Here is an 18,614-nt window from a genome sequence, read left to right on the forward strand (position 1 = left end):
TAATTAGAACTAAAGTTATCGTGCCCCAAAGCATCAACCAATCAAATTGTTTATCTCTGCTTAACCTAAGCAGAAAATGCTCATTCATCCAAAAAAAAACCAACACCAAGTCTGAACATTCTAGCTCAATTAGAAGGTGAATGTAGTCCTCTGCATTTTTCGAAAGGCGGGGGATGTCATTAATATAAAAAGTTGAATAATGTTGGGTTTTTTTTTTAAATTTATTTTAAATTTTACTACCGGTACTAACAAATTTTTATATCTACACGTATGTTCGGATCATTTCCGTCTTACTTTTATAGATATCTAATTTCAAAAATCTACATGTACAGAATTTCTGTATATTTGTTAACAAGCTAGCATGGCTTCTTGGATCATACAAATAGCTAATCAAAACTTTATAGGCTATACAAGACACAATTCTATGAAATCCAATGACTTTCAACTAATTTTCTCTAATCTTTATCAAGCAATATCATCTATTACCTTTACTTCATTGCTTTCATGCTGTACAAATCCTGATGACTAGAATTCTAATATCGTAAGACATTAAAAAAAAAAAAAAATCAACAAAAATTTAAATAACATTTAGTTTATAATTCTGGAAGAGATAAATAACTTTAGTACCAACCAGCATGATTGTGTTTTTTGAAACAGTGCCAATTTAATTCAAATATTTACTTCACATTATCAAGGCATTCACATGTACTTTTACCTATATATGTATATTATACACATAACTTGGTTACTAGGAAAACAAAATATGTTCAACATAAATTGTATTATTATCACTAAATATATCCTGACCTAAAATTAAGTGTACCGTCAACTAAAAATATCCCTTGTGGAAATATTAATAATTGATAGATTTTACAAAACTGTTTAGCCACAAATGCATTTTTGTGGGTACTGCAGTTTATGACAAGACATTTAGAAGGTTGAAATCTTATCACAATTCTTAATACTATTAACATCTTCTATAACAATATCTTGAAATTAACAGGCTGCAGGCCACCATATGTTTTTTTGAGCAAAGTCTCTTTTTGATGTCTACAAATGACAAAATGTAACTAATGAATGCTTGCACCAATTGTCCTTAAGTGATTTGGGCTTTCTCAATCTTAACATTTTCAACCTCTTGCTCGACAGCTTTATACCTTGAATTTTCCGTTTCTACTTTCGTATACCCTACACTCCTAGGGACATTAATATTTCTGGGGTTGTTTAAAATGACTAATGATGGCCTCACACCAAATTTCAGCCAACCAGCTATGTCAATACCTATCTATTTTACAGACTTTTCAGTTTTTTCTTTGTGCAAAATTTAACATCAACTTTAAGAATACTCTTGACAAGAGCAAGATTCTTGATAGAAAAATAATATGATGGACCTGACCTAACAATAACAATGTACATTTATGATTGTACTCACTCCATCCATATCGCATGCTCTAAGCGCAATCTTGTATATTCACATGTAAATGCTTTAGCAAATTTATACAAATTTCTCAAATTACTATACATAAATGATTGATTTTGTTCTTAAGACATTTAATACAATAATATATATATATATATATACATACAATTAACATACATAGATACACTTTTATGCTAAGATTTATATTACGAAAGTTATAGACATTGGCTAAACCTACCAACACACAAGAATACATATTATATAAATTACCACTACCAGACCGGTACATAATATAATTACTAGCACTGTCAACAATTTTTAAAATTTACCATTCTATCTCAAATGCACTCTATTTGACTGGGACTTAATAATAATAAGTAAAACTAGAATAATGTTATATATTTAGATTTTGATACTGCATTTTCCATATCATGGAATGTACAATCACTAGCTATTGTGCGATAGATCTTAATCAGTAAATCGTCGATTTGGATTTCGACCAAAAAGTGTTTCTCTCATTTTAGGCAGCATTTGTTGGCTCATCAGTGATAGTCGACTGTCAAGTGTATTTTCTACAAGAAATTTTCCACCTTGTGCCACAACTTCGACTCCACCAGAACAATTAGAACTGAGGTAATTATCTGTATCGATTGTCACTTTGACTTCTTTTCCCTTCATGGCTTCCTTGTATTTCTGGGCTGCCCTGGGAGTACATTCACGTACTAATTCCAAGTCCTGTTCGCGGCAACGTACGATAACATTGGGTTCCATCAACTGATATAGGCCTTGTGCGATCAGACCTTCCAAGACACCTCTATATTTATTGGTATCTTTTGTGACTTGGCCTAATCTTCGTCTGGCTTCTTCAAGCACATCACGGATGTGATCTTCTCTCGCCTTCAACACTCGCAGTCTTGCCTGATTCAATAAATTACTGCTCTGAATTTTCTTTTGTAGCTCGACTTGTTTTTCTTTTCTCTCAAAAAGCTCCATAATTTTAACTCTCTGCTGCTGAACAAGTCGACCCTTTTCAATATTAAATTCTTCTTCGGCTTTGGCATCAATCTCTTCGGCTTTTTCATTGGCTTCTTGTTCAATGAAAGCCATCATGTGCTTGATTTGTTTTTGTACGTCGGCATCGCTGAGCGCCATTTTGTCGGTTTTAACACTTTTTGGGTTTCTAAGTGTTCTGAAGTAGTAAAAGACTGTTTCTGTTTCCACAATAAACTAACCTTTACAAGGTTAATCCGTTATCTTCTCTGCAGTGTCGGTGAAATGACAAGTCACAAGACCATTATAGTTACAGCGACATCTATCGTGTGTTTACACAAATCACGTGACAAACCCTTTATCGTTCAAGATTTGGACGTGGATCTGAGCAAGGTTTAGTCTCGGTAACCCAAAAATATTCTAATCTACACAAGACAATTATTAGTCTACTTTGATTAAAGGAACACTAGTAGTATCATACTAATCCGGCCAAAAATAATAAGGAAAATATAGATTTTAATTGTTAAAAATTCCTTCCTGTGTGCAAACTGTGTGATTTGATGATATATTTTGACAGAAAATATATTCAAACTACCGGGTACCGTACTGTATCTATCAAAAGTTTGTTTAAATCCAAAACTATAGGCCCTATAATACACAAGATTCTATTTAAAGAAGCCGGGTTTGTGAAGTGACTTGAGGAAAAATTCATATTCAGCTTGTATTTGAAATTAGTCAACTGTCCATTTATAATAAATATCAAAGCCTAATAATGTAAACGCTGTGATCATGGTTGTCAACTTCTTTTTACACCATTTAAAAGCATTGAGTACTAGAAGTTTAAGTTGTTCTCACAACTGTTAGCCAATTAGATCAACACTTAAGAAGCATCCTATCACGCTACTCAAGGAGATATTTGCTGCCATGCCATGGGTGTTTTTCAGTGCATCCTAGCTGTATTTTTCTAATAAGACTGAGCATACAAAAAATGCCAACATCAGTTGATGACTATTATTCTTGATAAATGAAACAATATGAAAAAGATATATTTTTATTCAACTATTATTCTCTATAAACAATAAGATTCATAATATATCTTAAAATTGTAAAACTCAACACATTGAGATGTCCCTTGGCTTAAAATAGAAGATGCTTATCATTAAAGGTTTTAAATTCTGAGATCAACCAGTATTGTGATTCTATAATGAACATTAGCTCTGCAGTTGTGAGATTCATCTCATTATCATTTCCTGTTCCAAAACCTTTTATCACAAAATGCTTATTTAAATGGTCTAAAGCAGTCTGAGGTCCATAGAAATATATTTTTTAGTCAACATTCCTGTATTTTGTGTACAACACAATACAGAGGGCCAATACAATAATTCATAAACAGTTGACAAATAAGTGATAAAAAGTATTATTTATATATTTATATACTGCAATTATACTAAAGATCATAACCAAAAATGTAGATGCCACAATCATTTTTCGTTGATGTGTAAATAGATATAAACTCAAAATATTTCAAATCCAGTATCCTCTTCTCAGACCACAGACATAATATAATATAAAACAATGCCTGTCTTCATTAGCCTGGTTTACATTAAACCTTATTTCATTCATACATTTATTTTATTGTATTTCAATAAATCACTTGTGCGAAGGGGTATTTGGTAGTCGGAGGACCCAGAAAAAAACTCAAAAGGTTGGACAGTTGACCCTACTCCTTGTCATGTTCAAGTGAGGAATCGAAACATGACTCAATATCCGACCTTGTGATTTCACACCCACACATTAAACCACTAAACCACCCAACCCCTCATTTTATTACATGTCCAATGGCCAATCAAGCCTTTCAAATCACTTTAGCTTTGTCTTTAGAAGATCGTTTATGTATAACTTTTTTCAAAGTGTATGTTTTCAGCTTTAGCACTTGGTACATGTAAACATTGTCTACCCCAGTCCCCTATAAAAATTAGAGAAACACAATCTTTGGATATTGAGATTCTTAGTTCATTTTTGAAACTGCTTGAAACCTCCCTGGACTGCCTGATACAACTGGAATGATTGAACTACTGTTAAATATGATCACAGCTATTCACATAACTCAGGCAGTTTGAGGTACTAGTGAGAGCAGTAGTCTCAAGCAGTCCAGATGCTAAAAGGTTAAGATGTTGTCATCGAATTGGATACAGTTTTAAAATTTTTTAAATACTATTATGAATCCTTTCAGTTGAATTTTGTTTTGTCTTGAGAAGATCAATATGAACATTGTTTGGATATGTTTTAAGTTTTGGTCCTTGAGGTGATATAATTTTGTCTGGAGAAGATCAATTTGAATTTTTTTTGGGGGGATAAGATTATGTTTTAAGCCGTAGTCTTCAGGTTGGTTATAGGTTTGTTATACGAAGATCAATACGAACATTGTTTTAATAGGATTATGTTTTAAATTGAATTCTTCCAGTTTGAATTAATACTGTCTTTTTTCCTGTCTCCCTTGTTGTCCTTTAACATTCTCTCACAAACGCCATGTAAAGGGTCATAAAATAATACTGTTTATAAAAACAATCAGCAGTAAACCACTCAAATTGCTATACTATTACCCGGTGTATATTGGGTAATCTGCCTTAGAACTAGGGAACTCTCCTAACTCCTTGTTCAATGAGTATTGTATTTACAAGACTATGTTATTTTTTTAAAGCTAGACTTTTATATTATATACAATCTAAACCTAATCACACATCATCCAAATATTCCATCATAAAAACCAGATAAATATTTCTTTGTTGTTTCGTAAGCCAAGAAAAGAGCCCCAGTAGCAGGGAAAGTTCGTACTAAAGTTGGTCCAAGTCCTTTATATAAAGCACCGATTCCTGAAATTAAAAAGATAACAAGTTTATAGTAAATTATTCACATACTAAAAACAAACTCGAGGGTCCATAAGATTTTTCTAATTGATCAAGGGTCATAACTATCAGTAATCATAATTATCAGAAATCATGAACAATTGTACTGGAAATAATCTCCTGGCTTGGATTCAGTCGAATTAAAAAGGAGCCATATTGTCTACAGAAGATGCAATATGTTGAGATATTTCTAATTCCTTATATCTTTTTAAATGCTAAGTGGAATAGAACCATTCTTGGACCAAATTCCTTTTAGAGATTCAACTTTTACAAGGCTGTAGTTTGCAAGGGATTCAAAATTAGTATTTTTATTACAGCATATTTATAGTGCGCCCTTTCACATCACATTCAGGGGGCACTTAATATTTACAAAGTGACAATATCATCATAATTTAAAACCAAAATTAAGGATATATTATTGAAAGTTGTATATACAGTTAAAAGCTTGTTTAAATAAATGTGTTTTAAACTAAAAGGTAGATTATTCCATTTAAGTAATTTGAATGAAATTTAAAATATATTCATTTGTCATTATCTATTATTGAATGACATGTATTATAGCAAAACAATCCAGTTATTTATCTAAATCTTATATAATTATGCATCTTTAATATAAGGTAAGGAAACTTTAATAATTATTCAAGTAAATATTGAGATTGTAAACTTTGAATGAAGCTTACCTTCAGTCCGGAATATTTTGAGTATTGTAGACGTGAAGGACGGTGCCACACTACTAGTAGATTGAACTTGAATCCTTGATTTAACCACATCAGCAGGAAAAATAGCCACCCATAATGCCATGCCACCAACACCTCCACAAACTATAGTTCTTATAACACCTAAATGTAATAATAACAAAAGTAAAGTTTTATATAGTTGATAGTAATAACAATATTTGTCAGATTCATACAGGTTGGAATCAAGGATCTAAATCCACGATTATATCAGACGTAGATGTTTCTTGAAAAACCCCGATTGAGAGAGAGAACACAAACCAGGTCATTTCGGGACTAACATATGGTTCTATTTTATTTCAATAGGGGGTCTTTAGCAGTGGGAGGAAACCAGAGTAACCCAGAGAAAACCCATGAGGTTGAATAGATGACCCTACTCCTTGTCACGTACACCGGGGAATCAAAACCACACCAGTTGACTAAATGATAGACCTTATGACACAACACATACACGCTAGCCAATCGGTCATCCAACCCCCCCCCCCCCACATAATGGCAGGCGATCCTACTCCTTGTCATGTACACTGGGGAATTGTAATTACGCCACTTGACTCAATGACAGACTATGGGTCACTAGCTCTTTTTGGGACTAACATGTGGTTAAAAAAATATTATTTCAATAAATCGCTCACACCAGCAGTGGGAGGAAACCTGAGGACCCAGAGAGAAAACACACGAGGTTGGACAGGTGACCCTATTCCTTGTCACGTACAACCAGGGAATCGACACCACCCAACCCATCCTAATCCTAATTGATAAACCAATGAACTAGCCACTATGATATTATAAATCAATCTAATGGTATTTTCAGCTTAATTACAAAGCTCTGATTATAAGAGGTTGACGAAGTCAATCTACTTGTTGGCTAATTCTTAAAATACCCTGTAAACATACATGCTCGCTAATACATGTAATTCCTGACACATCCGGTAAAGTTCTAATTCACTTTAATCTTAGGTTCTGTTTGATTCTCATCATCAACTTACCAATATCATCTTTGTTACCTCCCTTTGGGGTAAGAAGCTGTTTTGTAATTTCATATCCACCAAAAAAGAAAAAATAACCGGGCATTTCTCTAACGAAGGTACTGGTTAACCCTTTATACATTCCCTGTATACCTTCATTTACTAATATCTCTTTAGTTAACCCCCATGGTCCTCTGTAAAAAAAGGAAAATCTGATTACACATAAGATTAGAGTGCATAGTGGGATGCTAGATTGTTAGTCTGGGAAATTTCAGATTGACTGAATTAAGTCTACAACATTTCTGCCAATCCCGAAAATATGTGTGAGCATAATAGTGAAATAATCAGACATTTCTGCCATGGCCTCTTTTGAGGGATTGTGTGGTAAGAACACTGGCCTGGGTTCAGCTGGGATGAAATGAATCTTTTCAGTTAATCTGGCCCCAGTTTTTACAAAGCATTCACAGACATAATTTAAGAATTTACTCAACATTCAATCACAGTTGATGAGAAACATCTTTGATCCAGAGACACAAAACTTTGCACATGTCTCTTTTTGAAGTATTTGATACATTAAAACAACAAAAGTTTTATAAAGGGCTATATTTTAGTTAAAATAAGACAACCAATTTTGAATCAACTCAACTTATGTCAGAGAATGTTTTGTAAAATTGGGGCCTGGTTCTCACTTAAGTTATCATCGGCCTGCATGGATGACAAGGAATGTTAGTTGTTTGGATGGGATTAAAAACTATTGTCCTCTGTAAGAGAATAGAATGTCTCATCAACTCAATACTTTTGCAAACACATGGTATTTGTTTCATTTCTATCTGGTAAAGGCTGAAACTTTGTTCATGCGTACCATCTGTTAGTCCGTGGAGAGGCCAACATTTTGGAATACCCCAGACGGTAAAACGATTGTCTATTGCGTCTTCTAGTTTTCAGCTACAATAATATCTGGTAAAAGGCTGAAACTTTGTTCATGTGTACCATCTGTTAGTCCGTGGAGAGGCCAACATTTTGGAATACCCCAGACGGTAAAACGATTGTCTATTGCGTCTTCTAGTTTTCAGCTACAATAATTTTTTTTTGTAAATACATGTATCTTGATTTTAGATATGGCAATTGCAAAACGATAATCTGCTTCAACTTCTTCTTCTACATTTATCTACATACTTGTACATCCGTGGTATAAAAACAGATGACTTACATTTTTAATCTGTTTAATCCTCCTTCTAACTCCCCCTGTGTCGCCATTTCTCTCATCGCTTGTAATCTACATTTAATCAACTCTGTTGGACACAATGCAAAACTAGAAAAAAAGGCTGCTCCACCACCAGCCAATGCATTTTCTAATGGATTTAGTGTTTTTATGTCTGATTTATTTCGTATCGAACCTACGACCTTTTGACACATTCCGTAAAAACAAAATAAGACAGCATTTTCTGCGATGTTGGCAGCAAGTGATGGAACTGTTCCAGCATAAAGTCCTCGACGTATACCATCCTGTTTATAAGTTTCTTTGAAACAATAAAAAGCGTTTCTATATAATTCGGGAAATGTTTGCATCTTGACCTTAACGGTGTCTAATGGTTGACCAACGAATACAGTAGCGGCACCACCTGTTAATTAAAAGAAAGAAATATTTGACAAATTTGATTTAAATTCGTATACAAAGTAGACATAGGTATTTAAAAATGGAAATGGACGAAGGTTTATAAAGTTTTACTTTCTAAACTAATCCATGTTCCTGAAGCAATGACCACCAGTATTACAACATCTAGCCGTTGTCAGATTAATCAGAGATTCCCTTTACCACAGACACGTGAACAACAGTGTTGTCGAATCAGAGGCTGTGACACAAACACACTCAAATCAAACATGGTGACCTTCACCGAAACCCTGACATCGAACTAACCTTGAACTTTGTAACTTTATTATCAGAAGTAGACATTTTAGCTGAGAAGTGCAAGACTCGGTATTTACGATGATATTTTCTTTTAAGGAATCTGAGAGCTCCCCAGCTGGGTCAGTAGCCAATCGAAATTAGTGACGAAATATGCTAGGTATTACAGCAGGATCAAGCCTTCTATTGAAGATGAAACTAACATACCATTTGCATCTACTCTAAAACAAATACCAACTGTCAATTTGTAAAAGGTTTTTTTGGGGTTTTTTTAAATCTGGGATGAAAAGTGTTAATTGGGTAGTAATTTAGATTATTAAAACCAGGTTAGATTCAATCTTTTAAGAATTAGGAATGAAAAATGTTAACTAGGTAGTAATTTAGATAATTAAAACAAGGTTAGATAAAATCTTTTAAAGTTTGATGGTTAATTAGGATAGGAACTATATAGCCATAACTAATACTTAGAATAGCTGATCTTAATAATTAATGGTAAGACTACTTTTTACAATGTATGATCTAAAAGTCGATATTTGCTCTTTATTCTGGAATACAAATGTGCCTTCAAAACATGTTAAAAAAAAACCCCAAGTGCCTACATGACGATATAATGACTATTCTGTTAAGTATGTATACAATAATTTCAATATTAGCACTAACCTGCAGTTCCCCCTGTTAAATCTATTAGAGCATCAACAATAGTCGGTCTATTTGATTTAACAGCCACTGCCCTGGCTTCTACTAACTCTAGATTCTGTTCCATTTTTATATCTGTTTATAAAAAAAACACACATATATCAGTTACAATGAAATGAAATGGGGTTTATTGTCCTACTTTCCGGGAGAGTGTGCAGGAATTTGAACAAGATATAAGTCTGTGTAGTGTAGTCTACTGATTGGCTACGATATGATCACCTTAGGTGAAGTGGACGTGAAACTCTAGAAACGAACGAACGAAGTTTACTGATTGATTTGGGATACAGCCTGGGTCATCATACATGTATACTGTATATTCACGATATCTAACGCATTTACCATGGACCTTAGTTATAGGCCTATAAGGTCCATGATCTAACTTAGTAGCTATAATAAATATTGGGGAACTGGGGGGGGGGGGGCAACACTGAATATGTCCATTCATGAATCTAGGGCATTATTACATCAGCACCTATCCTTTACCGCAATATGATGATGTAATAATCATGAGTGATTATTAATGATGCCAAACATGTCTTGGCGCTATATATATAGGACTCGCCGAGATTCTGATGATAACTGTCTGAAAGTTTACCTCTCTGATTATGCGTTAGTCTTTGTATAATTCATAATAATTGGGCCAATAAGTACCGTTTTACCATGAGGTCAATGTCATGTTGACTTGAACAACATTTTCAAATACCGGGTGAATGTTTTATTAATCAACTAAAATATCAACACATCAAAATTAATATCTTCTTCATTTTACGTTTTTCTACAAATTACATGTCATTTTAAATAAATAAACTTCATATATCATAAAATATATTATATTAAATGTTCATGTCTTACCAAACTTATGAATGAATGTTTTCGCTGTTTTTACGTTGTTGCCTTCTTCGAACTTGTAAACCTGATCTGGGAAATCTCGTTCACCTTAACCTTATTTACAAAAGTAGAAACCCGGAAGTGCATACCTCCAGAATCCTGCAATATCATTGGCTGGTTAACTGGGGTTAAGGGTGGAAGGTCATGTAAATAAATCGAAAGTTGCCACGTGGCCGCCGCAGGCAATATTTATTGCATCCTAATATTGGAAAGAAATGTTATTTTTTTGTTTTATGTCAAATCCCATTTGCTTATGTGACTCTATTCTCATTTGTGTCATTCGTTAATGGAATAGTCTCCATTCTGTGAAAATCTCACGATCGAGCTAGCATGATTTATGTTTTAACCGGGTAAAACAGGTCTAAATAGCCTAATACCCTAGACTTTTTTATTGGTTCAAAATCAGTGCAAGTTAACAATTAAATAACGTTCGACACAAAACATACCAACTTTTATTATATAGAATGGTAACTGCTGGGATGACATTGGATCTGCAAAATTATATTGCCGATCGGATATAAATTCGAATTAAGGTCATGCGTGTGCAGGCCTGCGTATTGACGTGTCTAACTGTGTTCTGAGAGAGAAGGAGATTAAACATACATTATGCAAGTGCTAAATCTGTCTATTGCAGGTCTTTCTTTAGGCCTGAAATGTTATCTAAATTATTAATTAGACATTAATTAACTTATCCAGACCATAATCAACTCTCGTTGTCAATGCTAGCTTGCGGTATTTACTGGATTAAAATTAGGACCCCATTTAACCGCTTAACTTTCATTCCAGATTTAATCATGAAATGGATAATAGAAATTATGTTTTTTTTTTATATTGTATCGACTTTAGTAATGATGATTGAGGCTAGGCCGAAAATTCAATCGCTATTTTCTCAGTTTAGAGTGGATCAATTTGACTGAAATTTTCAGCAAATTCCCTTTACATTATCTAGTTTTTAACTATTATAGTGAGAACTGCCAACTCTTTATCTAATCCCCCATAATTTATCTTTAACATTAAAAAATGTCAAGTAACCAATGTGAGTACAATTTAACATAAGTCAACACAAACAAGGTTATTTCTGGACTTATGGTTTATCGTGATTTCAATACCTCGCTTGTGCATGGGGATCTTTTGTCAGGGGTGTGGGGTGGGAAAGGATAAAACTCGGAGAAAAACAGCGGGGTTATACTCCAAATCTGTAATGCTAGGTTCCCACGGTCGTGCGATACGTTACGAGTTGCTACGTGCGGATGCGTTTCGATACGATCAACACGATTGCTACGACTGACCAAAATATATGATAAGACCTGAATTTAAAGAATCGCCACACTCATCCCACGATTAAAACCAATATTTCAATCGTAGCCCGAATCGTGATAGTGGGAACCTAGCATTACACACAAGCCTGGTATCGAAACCACAACACCTGAAGTAATGACAGGTGTTATGGCCTAAAGCGCACGCGTTAGACCACCGGTCACCCCCTGAGAAAGAGAATAAAAATTCCAGACTCTTTTAATATTTGAAAAACCTCCCTTGTATGCTTAGGCGTCTCGTATTGGTACGCTACCCAGGCCTATCAAAACGAGAAGGCGACGAAGATGTTGTGTGCGGAGTTTTCGGTTTGAGGATATTGGCATCAGCTCTATAAAATGTGAAACAGGAACTATATTAGAATATTTAACAGTTTTAAAAACTTTATCTATGAATTACAATGTATTCATTATCACATTATCAGTTAATACAGACACGGTTATTTTTTATGATTTTGATTTAACAAGAAATAGAGATCAAAACACATGATTATTGGGCTTTAATATAAATATAAACTGATTTTATATATAAATATGTATAACTTGACACACATCATATAAACCATACAACTTTCATATCTAACTATTTACAGTTATTATTTACAGTTATTTATCACATTTCTTACATTCATATTAAAATAAATAAATTATAGTAGATTCAATTTCCTCATCACAGAACAATAACCTAAGTATAGATTTATGCCCTTTAACTTTAAAAGAATATCCAGTGATTTCGCGTCGAAGAGAAATATATGCCCATTGTTTTAGAAATTGCCTTTGAAGGGTTATAAAATTGTATTTAAATGCAATCGACTTCTTATCGTAACGTGACTGTCAATTAGATCGGATATATGTCATGTTCATATTATTGGAACCATTTGCTAGTAAAGTTATTTGGATACCAAATAATTTAAGATTTACAGTTTCCAAACTACGAAAACAAGAAATATGATGTCATGGAAAATAGAACAGTTTGGTATGGCTATTACATATTACATGCATCGCATGTTTCAACTCCATGTAAAGACTCGTGAATGCTGTTTTTTTCTTCATAAATTGGTAACAATATTGTCACTTTGATTAATGCCCATATATATAGCATGCAATTGGTAGGTTTTTATATAAGTTAATTATTATTTCAGTGATTTGATTTTTTAGCACAATTTATGAATTTACGCTATTATAGACTGTTTATGATCTTGATTCATCTTGTGTGACTCGAGCTTGTAGCAGCTGAAGCGTGGTTGTGAAGTCTGGGATTCTGGAAGAACTAGATCGGGAACCTGTACCATTACCGCTTCCAGTACTCGAACTTCTACTTCCACGTGATGCACCGGATCGGCTATCGTCTCTAGAAGGTGCATGTGGTGCCAGTAGGCCTTGAGGCAGAGCTGTTTCTCTTGCTGGACGTCTGCTCCGCCTGTTACGAGATCTTAGCTCGCTAGGGGCATCTCGGGACAAGAAATTGGCATACGATTCGCTTCGTCTTCCACGGCGTTCCTGCGAATCTGTCGGACTTTCTTCAGAAGAATCTCCTTCATTGAAATGGGGATACTCTGATTCTATTAAGCGTGTCAGTCGGGTAGCGTCTAAATAGGGGTGATAAGTAAATCCTTCCTCATCCTCCGGCTGATTTAGACTCTCGTCCTCCACACTTAGATCTGTTAAACCGGATGGGAGTCCGCTATATGTACAATCAAGCGGCATATCCCTAGCGGTTCTTCTTTCCTGTTCTTGCTGTTCTTCCATGTCGAAAAGTATCAACTGGTGGTGAGGAACAGGTTCAGACAGACCAGGGTCCTCATACGGAGTTACTTCCCCTAATCCACTCATCTCCGCTAAAAAGACTCCTTCACTCTCAACGTCGAATTTGTAGGAAACGAAAAGTGCATTATCTTTTGCATCTGCTTCTGATTTGAAAGATTCTTCCTTTTGTTTTACCTTTTCATTTATTGTGAAGAGTTGTCGAACGTCGTTTGTAGTTCGCGCTTGTTTAAAAGAGTCGTACAGTTTTTGGAGTTCCGTACCTTTATCATTCAAATCATCGAATGTTTTTGTCATTTTGTCTTTCTGTGCTTTGATCATTTCCTTTAGACAGTTTATCTGAGAATCTTGGCGACGTTCCAGAAGAAGTCTGTATTCTATGAACGTGTCTTTTATTTCATTTTTTATTTGTCTTTCAAGCATATCCAGTCTTTTTAAACCATTCCCTAAACCGTCCGCCCTTTGTTTCATCTTATCTAACAGTTGTCTGCTTTTATTTTCCACCGTATTGAATTCCTCGGAACTTTCGGTCAATGCGTCTGTAACGTCGACGATAACGTGACCTTGTTGTTCTTTGTGATCTAAAACAGTACAGTCCCGACAAACTGGCACTAAGCAAGTCTTACAGAAGAAATTTATCGGTTGTCGTTCGTGTTTGGAGCATGAATTCTGCGATTTTGAGACCGCCTGTGATAGGAAATCAATCATTTGTATAACGCGGTGATCACTAGGTAATTTTTTGATTTCACTTCTGCTGAGATAGATTTCTACGCGGCAAGTCGGACATTTAAGCGTTCCGTCACGATTTTCGTCTCCCCACGTCGATCTCTCCCGACGGGAAGATGGCTGACTGTGATCAAACACCTGTTTTAGACAGGGTTGACAAAATGTGTGATTACAGGGAAGTGATTTGGGTGTTCTTTCCTCGCGGTCGAATTTTTCCCGGCAAACTTGACACCGTAAGAACTGTTCCTCAAAAGATGCTTCGTCGACGATGAGATTTCTACTTGCTGAATCTGTTGCTATGTCATTGGAATCGGTTGCCATGGCTTTCTCAACAATCTGAAATAGAGTCAAAAAGTTTTTTAATCATTTTAAAATTAATCAAGCATAATTAGTAGATCAGTTCAACGACAATGTACAATGTGTGAAGTTCGAATGGGGGAGGATAATGGACGCAAGGCGTTGGCACTCGGTAAACCTCGGCAGACTCATGTAGGGTACTGAAATCTGCTGAGGTTTGGCCGATAAAGTTCCTCGGGGTCTTCCATGGTTTCCCCTTGTCAGCTGTGCAGGATGAAGGCCTGGCATGGACCAGGTTCTGGTCGTTTGAATGTGACGATAAGATGAGATCCCGTATCGATGGAGAATGTAAACATGCCTCCAAGCAAACTGTATGACATATGCCCATTTTCAGAAGCCCGGGCATTAACCCATACTTTATTTCGTTTTTCCCATATATGTCAACCGTTAGTTGAATTTTTTGTTTTTTTTAATAAATAACAGCAAACTAGTTTCATAAGTGTCCAAGGGCTTGGGAACTAGAACGCAATATCAGGAAAAGGAGAAAAATCTTTCTGTAACTGACGCCGTAGAAGAAATGATATCTATATAGGGTGTCTAGACATTATGGGGGAAAGTACACGAATTATTTTTTTTTTCTTATTGTGATATCTATTCGCGCAGACAACAGGATAAGAACCCAAAGAGACCACCAATGACTAACAATTGGCAAAATGCCATTAAGGAGAGATATAAACCCGTGACATAAGAGTGGGGTTTAACGTCCACACAACACGAACTATGTTATTTCAGGACCAATATATATGGTACACTTTTATTTCAAAAATTAGGGTAAACCGGAGAATGCAGAGGAAACTGACGAGAGTCTGGAGACTCTTTATCACTTTCCACACTATGTGTAGTGTAAAGAACGACACTGGGGAAAGAAAGACTGAAGAAAATAACCTCAGAAAAAGAAAGAACCACGCCGCGAGGTTTTTCTTTCGAGGGTTTTTCTTTTCTTCCCCAGCATAACCGAAGTAGAGGACTTTATCTTGCTTATGTTTACATGTACGTAAAATGAGAATATCCCAGAATTCCTGTAAGAAAAATATTGTATCATGTTTTCTTATGGAAAAAAAGCCCCTGCCCTGGAAGAATAACCCGTTACAGGTTTAAAGTAAAACTTTCAGAAGAATAACCCTAAATTCCCCTGTATATATCCAAAGCCGTGCCGACTTTCTGACCGCAAGTTATTCCGGGCATATACCCCAAAGATCAAAGAGATTTACCGTTATAGGTTTATACGATCTCTCAAAAATGCAACATAAGCGGGAAAACAAAGTTTAAAAAGTTATATATATGATTAAGAAATGTGGCTAAGATTGATGAATCTTATCGTAGATTCAGAGACTCTGTATAAAAGTATAAAAGCTATTCAATCATAAATTTCTTGAAATACTTCAGTTACAATTCTGTGTTATTATATCATTTTATTTCACCGAATATACCAATATTTGATTATACTCATCTAGTTAGAAATTCCAGAAACTAATTTACTTTAAAAAAAAAAAAAAGAAAAAAAGTAAAGAGCGACGAAAGTAAAAATCAGTTATTTAAAGAGTGATTTAAAGTATATATTATATTTTAACAATGATTTGTAAAAGATACAACAATATTGTACAATGTGTATTTTTTTTATGGATTGTATGGTTTATCCTAAAGCCTTATCAGAATTCAATTAAATGTACGTTATTTTCATCATTTCTGTGTTTGCCATGAATCATTACTGTATAATAAACTTATTTTACTAAATGTTATATTGATCAATTTGAAATTAATAAATATTTAGTGTATAAAATCCTTACTCAAAACATATAATCAAAATAACCTTTGATTTCCTTTTATGAGGGCTTTACCACGAAATAAAACAGATCAATCTATTCTGTTGGGCCCCTTTTTAAGCAGTATATTTATTTACCTATTTGACTATATTGCCCAGTATTGTATTTTATCAATTTGAAATGAATATTTAGTGAGGTTAAATGCTTACCCGAAACGTATAATCCAAATCCCTAAAGATTTAAGGGTTTCGTCTAATCAACGTGGAATTTAAATGACTGATAGTCCTACCCACGTGTTTATATTTATATTTACTTATGCATAGTGACGTCAGATATAAACAAACCCGATATTGACCAGTTGACATGGTATATATCACAGTTAATTGTTCTAATAATAGATCTTTCTTATATACCCCTTTATACAGTAATATAATAGATATACGACGACCTACCTTTACCTTTACGATGATATCATTTACGCTTACCCCACCTGGAGATTAGCCAATTGTCATAACAAATAAGAATTCAGTCATCAAAGCGCATCGGAGACAAATCGATTGATCGAATTCAGTACTTACCGTATTTTTGTTTTTATATTCAACGATTTCTGTAATCTTAATAATATGATATATTAGTCTATATTCCCTGTTTGGATGTAGTATATGTTTATAATGCCCAGTAGAGAATTCAATATGGAGTCGCGCACAGGGCAGGTTTAAGCATGTCTCTGTTACTAAGCGGGTTCTAACAAGTTCCATAACCTACCTGTAACGGTCATTATTATTTATTGATATATACCGTGAATATAGCTGTATTGACGCGACAGCTTTATACGTATCAATTTGCACGTATAATAACCACTGTACAGCATTGTCATAGTATTTAAGGGGAAGCCCTTTTAGTATAATTTTAAAAGGATTTATTCATCCCTAACTGTAAAAGAGATGTTCGGTGTTACAATACTATATATTTTTGCACGTGTGAAAGTGCGAAAACTTTTTATTTCTTTATTCGCTTTTTATTTCAGAGAAATGAGGGAGAAATAGTGTAAACATTATGTTAAAAAATTAGTGTTTAATGAAAAAAAGATGAACAGCGTAGCTGTATATACAACTATATGGAATGAAATGAAATTAATGGGGTTTAACGTCCTAATGTTCTGCATCGAATGCACTAATGAAGACGGGCATGCGTCATAGGGAAATTTTGCCAGATCAGCGGCACTACGGTCTACTCCTAAATTCCAACGGTCAAGGGTTATTTTACGTGCACGCCAATGTGCATACGGACCTCGGGTTTTCTTCCCATCCGAACGACTATACGTTGTCCCTTGGCTCGCCTCCATCCAGCACTACTGATATACCGATGAACTTTTCACGGCCAACACCGGGAGCGAACGGGACTTCAAGGTTACCGAACCCACGCCTTAGTCACTGAGCTAACGCGGCTCCCCTATACAACTAGGATCAAATACAGCTATGGTCTTAATCGTATTTATTCTCTAGTACGAACATAAAATAAAATGGATTTAACCACGTCTTACATGACTACTACATATCAGGGGATCTTTAACGTACTACCAATGTAGACGGGAATTCGATTGATCGTCCCACCCGAATGACTAGGCCCTCCGTCTTATACCACTGACAATTCTAAGGGCAGACTTATAAATCCCGAGAAATTTTCTAGGCAAACGGGAACTCCTGGTTAATGACCCATCGCCTCACCCACCCTAGGTCTTTAATACAGTCGCCATACCCACCCTAGGTCTTTAATACCGTCGCCATACTCACCCTGTCTTTAATACAGTCGCCATACCCACCCTAGATCTCTAATAGTCACCATACCCACCACAGATCTCTAATACAGTCGCCCTCCATACCCACTCCAGATCTCTAATACAGTCGCCCTCCATATCCATACCCATCCCAGATCTCTAATACAGTCGCCCTCCATACCCACCCTAGATCTCTAATAGTCGCCATACCCACCACAGATCCCTAATACAGTCGCCCTCCATACCCATCCTAGATCCACCTAGCATTTTAAATGAAACTAATTTTGATATTTAAATAATAAACTGATCAATTTTATCATAATCTGCAAACGTAGTTTATCTTGAAACATTCAACGACGTGTTGTAAAAACCACGGCTGGATTTAATATTAAGTATATTAAGCACGTGC

At 35.1% G+C, this 18,614-nt stretch overlaps 3 protein-coding genes across 4 annotated transcripts; all 3 read right to left on the minus strand.

Moving 5' to 3' along the window:
* Positions 1 to 206: 206 nt before the first annotated feature.
* LOC126831112 (V-type proton ATPase subunit E) lies at positions 207 to 2,751 on the minus strand. The gene has a single exon (XM_050561744.2). The coding sequence runs from the start codon at positions 2,570 to 2,572 to the stop codon at positions 1,889 to 1,891; it is 684 nt and encodes a 227-aa protein (XP_050417701.1). The 5' UTR covers positions 2,573 to 2,751; the 3' UTR covers positions 207 to 1,888.
* A 703-nt stretch (positions 2,752 to 3,454) lies between these two features.
* Positions 3,455 to 10,595, minus strand: LOC126831111 (mitochondrial ornithine transporter 1). Its single transcript, XM_050561743.2, has 6 exons — positions 10,470 to 10,595; positions 9,582 to 9,692; positions 8,226 to 8,637; positions 7,037 to 7,209; positions 5,997 to 6,155; positions 3,455 to 5,283 (listed from the first exon to the last, which is right to left on the minus strand). The coding sequence occupies exons 2-6, from the start codon at positions 9,682 to 9,684 to the stop codon at positions 5,153 to 5,155; spliced, it is 978 nt and encodes a 325-aa protein (XP_050417700.1). The 5' UTR covers positions 9,685 to 9,692; positions 10,470 to 10,595; the 3' UTR covers positions 3,455 to 5,152.
* A 1,678-nt stretch (positions 10,596 to 12,273) lies between these two features.
* Positions 12,274 to 17,126, minus strand: LOC126830275 (tripartite motif-containing protein 55). 2 transcript variants are annotated; one of them, XM_050560634.2, is made up of 2 exons: positions 17,007 to 17,126; positions 12,274 to 14,644 (listed from the first exon to the last, which is right to left on the minus strand). In XM_050560634.2, the coding sequence occupies exon 2, from the start codon at positions 14,627 to 14,629 to the stop codon at positions 13,010 to 13,012; it is 1,620 nt and encodes a 539-aa protein (XP_050416591.1). In that variant the 5' UTR covers positions 14,630 to 14,644; positions 17,007 to 17,126; the 3' UTR covers positions 12,274 to 13,009. The 2 variants fall into 2 exon arrangements, with proteins under 2 accessions (XP_050416591.1, XP_050416590.1); XM_050560633.2 differs by lacking the exon at positions 17,007 to 17,126 and adding an exon at positions 16,638 to 16,759.
* Between the last annotated feature and the right edge of the window lie 1,488 nt (positions 17,127 to 18,614).

This window comes from Patella vulgata, chromosome 8 (assembly GCF_932274485.2).
Source record: "Patella vulgata chromosome 8, xgPatVulg1.2, whole genome shotgun sequence".
Classification (NCBI taxonomy): domain Eukaryota; kingdom Metazoa; phylum Mollusca; class Gastropoda; family Patellidae; genus Patella; species Patella vulgata.

Coding starts and splice junctions, on each gene's coding strand:
- LOC126831111 (XM_050561743.2), bottom strand. CDS start 9,684: ATGGAACAGAATCTAGAGTTAGTAGAAGCCAGGGCAGTGGCTGTTAAA. Junction 7,210..8,225: donor GGATTAAACAGATTAAAAAT/GTAAGTCATCTG, acceptor CTTTTTTTACAG/AGGACCATGGGGGTTAACTA. Junction 5,284..5,996: donor CAAAATATTCCGGACTGAAG/GTAAGCTTCATT, acceptor TTTTAATTTCAG/GAATCGGTGCTTTATATAAA.
- LOC126831112 (XM_050561744.2), bottom strand. CDS start 2,572: ATGGCGCTCAGCGATGCCGACGTACAAAAACAAATCAAGCACATGATG.
- LOC126830275 (XM_050560634.2), bottom strand. CDS start 14,629: ATGGCAACCGATTCCAATGACATAGCAACAGATTCAGCAAGTAGAAAT.